Source organism: Sinohyriopsis cumingii, chromosome 12, assembly GCF_028554795.1.
Source record: "Sinohyriopsis cumingii isolate HCF-2022 chromosome 12, ASM2855479v2, whole genome shotgun sequence".
In the NCBI taxonomy this organism is placed as follows: Eukaryota; Metazoa; Mollusca; class Bivalvia; order Unionida; family Unionidae; genus Sinohyriopsis; species Sinohyriopsis cumingii.
Window position 1 is genome coordinate 91793815 of NC_142972.1, and position 11174 is coordinate 91804988.

General features: G+C 34.9%; 1 protein-coding gene across 1 annotated transcript; it reads left to right on the forward strand.

The window, feature by feature from the left end:
* Positions 1–2624: 2624 nt before the first annotated feature.
* Positions 2625–7883, forward strand: LOC149786978 (toll-like receptor 4). The gene is made up of 2 exons (XM_089977524.1): positions 2625–2756; positions 5200–7883. Exon 2 carries the CDS (start codon positions 5221–5223, stop codon positions 7534–7536), a length of 2316 nt encoding a protein of 771 aa, XP_089833650.1. The 5' UTR covers positions 2625–2756; positions 5200–5220; the 3' UTR covers positions 7537–7883.
* Positions 7884–11174: the final 3291 nt, after the last annotated feature.

Genomic DNA, 11174 nt, shown 5'->3' on the forward strand with positions numbered 1-11174 from the left:
ATAATTATTCAGTTGTGCCTTAAGATATGGAAGGAACAATTGTATTATTGTTCTGTCCAGAAATTCATTTGTCTATAATTTATTTATTAAAGTAAATTTATTCGAGTTATTTTATTCTCTGGAAATACAGAGAGTTCATAACAAAATTACATAGACATTCGCTAGGATTTATTGTGAATTCGAACTTGGAATTATATGACTGTGTTTCAAGAAAAGACTATCGGGCCAATGCCATGACAAAGGCCACCACAGACACATGAACACTTTCAGCGTTAGATTTAATTTTGATTTCAACTAAATTTATTCAGAACTTTTATTATTAGGACCTGTGTATGTAATGCTGTGAATATTTTTAATTTAAATATCAAATACCTAAAGTTCTCTTTAAACGTTCACTCTGTATTCTAGGGAAATAAATTATTTGTTGAATTTTAATTTTACAAAGCTTGTTACATCTCACTCTTTTCTATTACTTATTTTAAGACTATACAGTCGTAATAATAGCAACATCGTGTATGAAAACACATGTTCCTCGTCTTTTTTGCTTAACTGCCTTATAATGTATGGATAACTAAATGAAGAATTTACGTCATGTTTCAGACCAGGATTTAAAAATGTTATCATTAGTATCACGAGTCAACAAACTGTCATGATTATTGTCATCTCAGCAATGAATTCGTGATCAGAACATGTGAAATTTACCTTGATGTTTCTAAATATAGCATATACATTCGATTGTATCCTGAAACATGAATAAAGTCAAGATATGAATAAAAAAATATAACAAAAGAGAGCTGTAGATTGAAGTCACCTGAGATAAGTAGCTAAAAATGGTGACGAGTATGCAGTACGATATTTTTCCCTCGTTTGTTTTGTATTGCCACCTAGATATTTCGATGACCTTCGCCTAATTTGACTAAATGATATACGTAGATATGTTAATATAGTAGAAACAATACAAGAATTTATTTAAGATATCACCTAACGTTGGCATATTGGGCATTTCCCAGATTTGAGCAATATTTCTAGCGATTATCGTCGTTATTACATGTATTATGTTTAATTCCATTTGCAATCGAATCTAGTTTTCAATGAACTTTTGTCTAATATTATCAACAGAATCAGCAGAAGAGGAAGCAGCAGTAGCAACAACAATAACACAAAAAGCAACAACAGCAACTACTACTATTACTGCCACTACTACTACTACTACTACTACTAATAATAATAATAATAATAATAATAATAGCAATTATACTGTTACATTAAAATACGAATGCTCGAATTGTCTAAGGCTCTAGCCTTAACCAATCGCTGCGATCTTAATTGCCGCGTAGGTTCGGGTCTGATACTCGGCCAAATTGGGCATGTGAGAAAGCTGTCAGTAGCTTCCTTCGGGTTGGGGGTTCTTACCAGCTTTCCTTGGTTCTTCCACCATCTTGCCTTTCACACACACCCTATAAAAATGACAATACTATTACTATAAAAAATGCAAATGTTATTACTTTCAAATTACTAAAATTATTGTTATCAGAACGTTACTACAAAACTAAATAATGTACGATACAAGAACTCCTAGTTAAGAAGTTTTATTGCATGATGATGAAGATGTTTCTTAAGAGCCTGAATGTCCCTTCCGCCATCTAACCAACATCAGCGGTCAATCACAGCTTAGACAGAACCTATGATAAGTCATCAATTTATATTTTTAGACTTAACTGCACACGCCTTCTATATTTCTGACCGCAGTTACGTTGAATTATATTGTATCTATGAGCAGCAATACATTGATATATACAATAATGCAAGAAGCCGTAAAGTTTATTGACTATACTTAATTTTTCAGCATCAAAATGCCAAATACGTAATGGGTAGAGCTATTGCAAAAGGGTCAATGAAAACTATCCTCTGTCTGCCCGCTTGTATTTGGCAAACTATTTCAAAAGGAATCAATTATTTCTCTCCCTTGTGTCCGCTTGACTATATATATATATATATATATATGTATATATATATATATATATATATATATATATATATATATATATATATATATATATATATATATATGCACATAGGGCCCCCAAAGTGACTCTGTGATTTCAAGAGTTCACCGTTACGAATCAGGTGAGAAAGCTTGCCTGTAACTAATCCTAGGTAGTTGGTTCTTTCCTTGGTTTTCCCGGGTTCTTCCTCCACCATGTATACAGGCCGCCATGCATAGCCTATCTTGTGCTGAAAAATGGTGTTAAAACCCTACAACCACAACAACAACAACAACAACAAAACAAATTATATAATCATATATAAATTATATAGTTTATCTTTATGTTCCCCAACGACCACTAATCATTCTCTCTTTGTTTGAAGCTATATGTCGTCGAAAGATAAAATTAGATGTATACAGTTCAAGTAATTGGATACATGCTCCATCCATTGCCTTCAACATGAACACCGTTTCGCGTTTGTTGTTTTTTCTATTTTGGAAAGTCCTAATTATTCGTGCCTGATAATATTGGGTATCCTCTCTATTTACAAAACACGAATGCATTAGTTCAGGTTAATGCGCTTACAGTTGACATTCAAGTTTGGAAATGAAAAGAAATGAGATATAACATGTTACGCAGATGTCGGGTACAACATATATGTATATTCAGTCAGCATACACAGTATCGCCTTACCGGAGTCTATATAAGTCGTACGTTCTATTTCCTTCATACAATAGCCAGGGTGTCTTTGCGATGTTGAGACTTTAGGTAAGATCATTCTTTTATTATTTGGTATGAAGTATGAATAGGTTGACAGATGTTGAATTATTTTGCAAGAAAATCAAATGTGCTATATCGCGGTAATATATTTTTTGCGATTAAGTGATATTAGTAACTGCAGGTTGGAACGAGTTCGTCCGTATTTATAAAAGGGTTTTTCTTCTTCAACCTTGGTTAAGTACTTGCACTACTTTACCATTTCGTCCTCGTTTTTATGTCATTGTTTATTACCATACTGGAATGCTTTAACCACGTAGGCATTTTACAGATATAAAAAATAGTCAGAAGACTTCATAATACCATAACAACTGGGGTCGTACATTTGAAAAAGACTATCAACCTCAAGGCACAGTTCCTGTAAAACATTATGATTCCGACATGTATTTATAAAGCAGAAATTGCCTTGCATCAATAATGAATGTGAACTTCTAAAATGTCAAAGCTTTTAATTATAAAATATGAAAATTCTTAAAACGTAGCATTTGAATGTATTTCGGGTTTACACTGAACGTTTTCAACGCATCTTTTACTTGTATATATTACCATTTTAATTACAATAAACCACAGAAACACACAACCTTTTTATAAATATTTGTCAAATCATGATTGCGTCATTTAGATTCTTTTGTTTTGTGCTATTTTTTTTTCATTGCATGAAACCCAAGATTGAAAAATATTTAGCATATAATAACTTATAACTCAGAAGACCCCCAACCAAAGCCAGAACGAATAAATGAACAGAAAAAAGTCCCAAACATAATGAGAAAACATCAGTAAACACGTCATATATGTTTCATTTCCTGAATAATTTGTAGTTGAAATTTATAAATTAAGACACGACTTCTACAAGCAGTATATCAGGTGACTGGCAGTCTCGGCCCATAACGTACTCGGCCTGCAAAGGAGTCGGCCATAACAACGTCGGATCATTACAGATTCGATCGATAATATACTCCGCTCATTAAGGAGCTGGCCGGTCTTAACTTTGTTCCTGTATGGCTTCGTAACACTTGTTCTTATTGAACACTAAAAAGCAAACAATTACTTGTTGTGGATCTTTGACAAAAATATAGCATGTTTATATTTGTCCTTATTTAATCTTAGACATAAGGTGTATGGTCATGTGGCCTCATTTACTCTGACTACTTAAATATTAATTGTTATTCTACAATTTAATACTTACATATCTTAACAAAATCAGTTCAATCTCGATTGTTAATTATTCGGTACCTGACATGTCATAAAACAATTAAACTTTCAGAAGAAAAGGTTTACTGCTGATTATAAACTTTTCTTTAAATACAACGGTTAGTATTGAGAGAATGAATCTGATAAGGCAAAGTGTGGCAAATAGATAACATTTTGACTAACTAAATAAATACAGAAGAATGAGAAATGTATGCTTTCTCTCTGTGCTTATCTTTTTGTTGTATTTTAAATGCCATTTTGACTCAGTTAACTTACAAGGAAGAGAAGTTTTAAACTTAGAATACTGGAAAAAAATATTTACTGTTGATACAAAATTTACGGCATGCATATGAGAAGTACGACTGTAAGCACGTGCCGGACCATGTCTGCAGTCACAAGTAGCAGGATAAACACGTGCTACTTTCAACTCAATTCAAATTAATATAGCGGCACGTAAGCTTTTGATTGTGCATTATAAGTTAATTAATCTGGCGCTATGATTTTTGTCCCTATATTTATATTGCAAAACAAATGACCGTTGAAAGAAACGTAAAAAGATTTTAATATAAACATATAAATGACTGATGACAAAAAAAATATTTCATCCACATTACTATTATATAAATCGTGGGACCACTAATGTATGTAAAATGACGCTCTAACCACTAGGTCACCGGACCGGTTTGTTCAAGGCAATGGTTACAATACGATATATATATATATATATATATATATATATATATATATATATATATATATATATGCAGATTGTTCTTTTACACTACCTGTATCAAGTTTCAAAGTCACATTTTCTAGTGTTTTCAATCAACGGTTGTCAGCTAATTCAATTGTGGAGCGCATTTTGTAAATTGGTGTTTATTAATTCTTTTTTTCTACACATCTATTTCATGTAGGTAAATATGTTTTATATCATTCAATATTTGGTACTTTGTATTCTCTTTACTACTTTTTTCAACACCTGACACGGACCTCATATGTAAATAATGAGCACAGTGGTACTTAAGGTACTTTATGGGGTAGCGCCCTTAGATGGTTTATTATTAACCTGACATTTAATGATATCGAGACTTTCGAAAAGCAACATTTCCTCGACTCAAGTACGTCTGCAGGTAACTCGTTCCAACGCACCTACCTACCCACCTACTTACCTATCGACCTACTTATTTCAATACTTAAACTTAATTGATCTGTTGCTAACTTCAGTGCATGGTTTATATTTCAGATGATACCTGATTAGCTAACAATGAGGACTGGCTCGAATGTCTACCTTGTTTTTACTTTATTGTCCTTGACAGCGATGGTTAGAGCAAAACTGTGCGCACCAGCGTGTCAGTGTAGAACGTCTGGGAACTATTCAAGTGTATGTGTCTTTGATAAACATGTTGGTGACAACGTTACGGCAGACGCTTTCTTTGACTTTCCTGTTGAAAATATTACAAGTTTAAGACTTGAATTCAATAACAATGAGGATGTTACTTCTCTAGAATTTCCGTTTGAAGCATTTTTCCAGTTAAATTTTGTGTCCTTGAGAGAACTGTACATTGTCAGTAATAGAACTACCTCTGCAAGAAACCTCTCACTATTCCCAATAGAAGCACTAGAACCTTTGCCGCGTCTATCAAGGCTTTCTTTCCATGTAAAGAATGCGAAAATTGTTCCGGTCAAAATGTCGTTAAGGCTCAAACTTAGATACCTAGATGTAAGTACCTCGAGAGACCTAAATTTTGAGCAGCTCTGCAAAATTGCCATCATATCAGGGTCATCTTTAGAAGAAGTTTACGCAGAAGGAATAAATGATGGTGATTTTTGGACATTTAAAGGAACGCTTGATGATGCGTTTTTCTCCTGTTTTCAAAATACCAGTCTTCGAGTGTTGTACATACCCGAGTCAAACATAAAGGTACTGGCAAGTCCAAAACTAAACCTTTACATCCCATCTTTAGAAATTCTCGATGTGTCACGAAATAATGTTTTCATCGACATAGACACCTATATAGCGGTAATACAGTTAAAACAGTTGAAGAAACTCATTGCGTCTGATGTTCCATTTCCCAAAAGTAAAATGGAGCAAACATGCGAAGATGACAAATCTGTGCGCCCTAGAGATAATCATCTCCTTTGCGAATACTTTCAGGATGAGACAATAATACGACCCTTGCAGAGTCTCGAAGTGTTTAACATTGGGGGCAGCACTGACTGTCACAAAATCAACACTTTTTATTGTGTACGTCGAAGTCAATGTCTTTTTGCCAATAACACTTTACTTCGCGAACTATACTTAGATCACCTTTGCATTATGAGAATGGACATGCTTGTTAGCGGCTTAAACCGACTTGAAACATTTGATTTTTCTTCAAATTTGTGCGAATATCTTTCTAGTCGAGCTCTTTCTGAATTGACGGCTCTCAAGACACTACTTTTAAACGGGAACTCTCTTTCAAAAATGGAGACATCTAATCCAGATGAACTGAGCATTCTGTTCCGGGGTAACCCTAACCTTGAGGTATTGGATCTTTCAGCAAATCGGTTCACTCGTCTTCCCGGAGGTATATTTACATCAAATACAAAGCTGAAGATTTTAAATCTTTCAAATAACTTATTATACAATACTGACTGGCTGTCAGAGAGGTTGGTCAATCTGCAAACAATAAACCTAAATACAAACAGTCTTACGACCATTGATACTCGAACAAGACAAGTGGTTGACGATTCTGCACATGGGTATAATAATTCGATTGGCAAGGCCGGCGGAATTCATCTTAAATTAGCTAATAACCCAGTAAGTTGCGGTTGTGACCATGAAGACGTTTTACGATGGCTGTCAGCTAAACGTCAGTACATTTCTGATATGAATGGGATTTTTTGCGCCGAAACTGGAGGTTTAATTTCGATTTATACGGACGACATTGATTCCTATAGTCATAACTGTAAGTTTCTGAGGTATAGAGGTCTTCTTGCGCTATGTACCATTCCTATCATAGTGGCCATCTGTGTTGTTTTGTACCTCCGGCATTACAGGAGCATCCTCAGAATCAGACGGATCCGTAAGCAACTCGACGAGTTTGTTTATGACAATTTCCACGTGCAGCGACGATTTATTCTGTACCTTGCATATAGCTTTTCTGATAGTGACGTTGTGTTAAGAAATATGTTTCCTGAACTTGAAAGAAGACTCAATAGGGAATTCGGGAAGAGAGACAATCTCGTGTGTATATCAGATCGAGACTTTGATGTTGGAGCAAGTATCTCAGATGAGATCATACATGCCGTGACTTCATCGTGTGCTGTACTATTCATCATATCAAAGGAGTTTGCGCGCAGTCGATGGTGTGAGTTTGAGGCGGAAATTGCCCTGTATCAAGGGAAACCAATCATCTTGGTAACCTTGGGAGACGTGAAGATCAGATCTCTTCCCGCTTCTTTAAGAAAGGTCTGTTTTAAATGGACAAGACTGGAATGGCCAGGCGTCGTAAATCGAGATAAATTGGAAGAATTCTGGAAGAAACTGGTAAAAGCCATCATTAAATACACAGCTGATGCTAAAAACACACCTGTATGATCTACAGTGGTAAACTGACAAGTGATTTGCTTTCCATGTGAGGTAAATTGAAACAGATTGTATCCCTTACATTTAGAACTATGTTTGAGTCACTTCCCTTGAGAAATAAATCTCTGCATTTTCAGGGGAATAAAGTCTAAGGTACGTGATGCACTGAAATTGGAGACAATCGGATCAGTCTAAAGTTTTATCAATATGTTATAGTTATAGTGTTCATTTAGTTTTATTTGTTACTTTTTATATGCACATTAAATAGAGTCTGCACGGATATTGCACACTTTGCTTTTGTTACGAAAATGACGTGAATCCGGAAACTTTAGTGATGAATAAAATATATATCTATTGTACCGTTTGTCTTACATTCAATATATACTCTAGTGAAGAGGCAGTATTGTTACCAGTGTAAGAAAGCTATTCGTTAGATAACATTCATATCAAACTTTCAATGTGAATAAAGTGGATTTGGTCTAAATGAATACAATAATGCATGCCTTCGAGCCCCAGTTAGTCTCTGTGCCAGATTATTGGTAAATCTCGACCTGTTACAGTAATCTGGACTGAGTTCTAACTGAATTGATGCTTGACATTCATCATTTTGAGTCACGGATAGTCTTGGCCAACGAAAAATGGCGAAACGTGATATGTTCAGTAACTATGTATGTAGACAATATTAGGACAGAAAGAAATGTATCTATTCCGAATGTAATACTTTAATATTTAATCCGTGCTCGCGGCGAATTGGTGGAGCACTAAATATTCCGATTTTGAAACAAAACTAGTTAAATAATTAAATAACTTAAAGAAACAAAACTTACCATGATATAATGTTCCTTTAATTCGTTTCGTCGCTCAATAACTATACGTGAGACATACGATAGTTTAGGATAAATTAAGTGAACATTTAGGATCTCCAAGCTTTTATGTATATATCTAAATCGACAAGACCTTCAGCTAATGAAACAAAATTTACCTGCATTTCTAGCGGCAGGTTATCCCCCACTCACCGACCCCATTGTGTTTTTGTTTGCCACCTTGTGATATATTCCTCTCGCTATAGGAGCCGGACTCGCGGCAGAAAGGTTACGTGTTTGAATCCTACCATCAGAAAAACATGGGGAGCTACCTTGATGAGTCCTCGGGCAAGGCCATTAATTCCAATTCCTTCGGCACTAAAAAAGATCTACTTGAATTACTGTGAAATACCAAACAACATCTTCCCTATATGAAGTAAACATATATTTGTCAGCAGTTTATTCGTTAATCTATAAATAATGATTTTCTTGCCTGTGGCAACGTTTGTAAAACAAACCAATTCGTATTTATAGTATGGTATCTGTTTATTACGTATTTAAATATTAACACAAAACGAAAGAAGATATAAACTCTAAGCAAAACATGCTGCTTAAAATATCTAATACAAAATGGGACCTTTGAAAGCTTTGACTTTTCTACCCTGTTAGCTTGCCTTTTTCGATGGAAATTTAGTATTTCTAGACCAGTTGCAACAAGCGTTCTTATGTCTCTTTGATCGGTGAAATGAAATAATTCGATGAATAAAAAATCATCACTTAAACCTTTCGACCCTACTTTAGCCGTCTACCATAAAGTCGAGCGAATGCAGAATTTTTTTAACGACTTCTCGAATTCGAATTATAATATACACATTTCATCACCATGATATCTAGCTCCGTTGAATTCAGTATTGTTGTTGTGGGATTAACACCATTTTCAGTACACTATATCATATACATGGCGTTAGAGGAGTAACTCTGGAGATTCCCTTAAGAGAGAATGCGAGTGTCGGAATAGAAGTGAATGTTTTCTTAATGAAGCTTAAAGTCAGATAAGCACATTGGACTGGAGCTAGTCAACAAAATGAAGCATAGTGTGTTTGATTCTGGATAACCAATGAGTTTACATAGGAGGGTGCAGTGGTCCATAATGTCGATCGCTCTATATCACAAAATACATGTACTGTCACTGTAAAGTTTGTGTGTGTATTGAAAATGTTCAATCTACGACATGATTTTCATATTCTTGACCACCCTTACCCACCCTAAAAGTCACATCCTTTCAGATTTTAACACCCTCGCCCATTATATCAGCATGCATACCACTTAAAGGTCACATTCATTCTGATTTTTGAACACGTTCATCCGCTGTATCAGCATGCATTCCGCGTAAAAGTCACATTCTTTCAGATTTTTGAACATCCTCCCCCAATCTTTATTCCTCCTAAATGTCACATTCTTTCTTGAATACTGTATCGAAGTCAACTTCCTGTATATTTCATAGGGACATGCGCATAATAAAATTAGAGGTCAATTAGAGTTATCTACAATTCAGTTTATATTATATCTGACCAACTACACTACGTAAAAGAGAGAGAGAGAGAGAGAGAGAGAGAGAGAGAGAGCAGCAAGTGTGTGTTAGATATAAAGAACAATGGTTATATTTACCGGCAGGTGGATGTTAGATTTACAGGAGAGTGGATAGATTCACTAATATATATATATATATATATATATATATATATATATATATATATATATATATATATATATATATATATATATATATATATATATATATATATATTCTCCCAGTATGAGCTTGAATGGTAAATTAATATTATGTATAAAGATTGGTAAAAGGTGATTCTGAAACGTTGTAGAACCCATTCATATACACATACAAAAATCAATGACTCTAAAAGATCTCCCAGACAGATGCCAATAGCAATTAGACAGTAGTTAGATTCACGGGAAAGCGGTTAGATGTACAGGCAAGTTGGTGTTGGATTTAAGGACAAATGGGTGTTAGATTTACAGGCAAGTGTTTAGATTCACCTGCCTGTGGATGTTAGATTTACAGGAAAACAGTTAGATTTACCGGCAAGTTGGTGTTTGATTTACAGGCAAATGTTGAGGTTTACCAGTAGGTGGATGTTAGATTTACAGGAAAGCGGTTTGATTTACCGGCTTGTGAGTTTTGGTTTTACGGATAAATGGGGGCTGCATTTACAGGCATGTGTTTAGATTTGCCAGAAACAATAAGAATTAGACAATAGTTAGATTGACAGGAAAATGATTAGATTTACCGGCAAGTTGGTGTTGGATTTAAAGAGAAATGAATGTTGGATTTACAGGCAAGTGTTTTGATTTGCTAGCAAGTGGATGTTAGATTTACAGGAAAGTGGATAGATTTACCGGCAAGTGTATCTTAGATATACATGACAGTGGTTAGATTTACTGGCAGGTGGATGTCAGATTTACAGGACAGTGGATAGATTCACTAATTTATCTATATAAAAATACCGATAGCTTAGAGGTGATCGCAGAATAATTTTCCTTGTTGGGGGGGGGGGGAAGCAAACATATATGGGTCAGATATTAAATTTTAGGAGTGTATGCCAAATATGTTTTAAGCGAAATGTGTGTGTGTGTGTGTGTAAGTGTCCCCACCCCCGTGCCCCTATGTACGGGTACCGATGAAATAGTTTGTTTCTAATGGATGATTGAGTTACGATATGACATAAACAAAGCAGCTAACCTATCTAGAACTTTAGTGTGTAGCTCTGAGACATCACCTTTTCCTTTTTATTCGAAATCACTGCTCTGGAAATGTGCTCTTTGTTG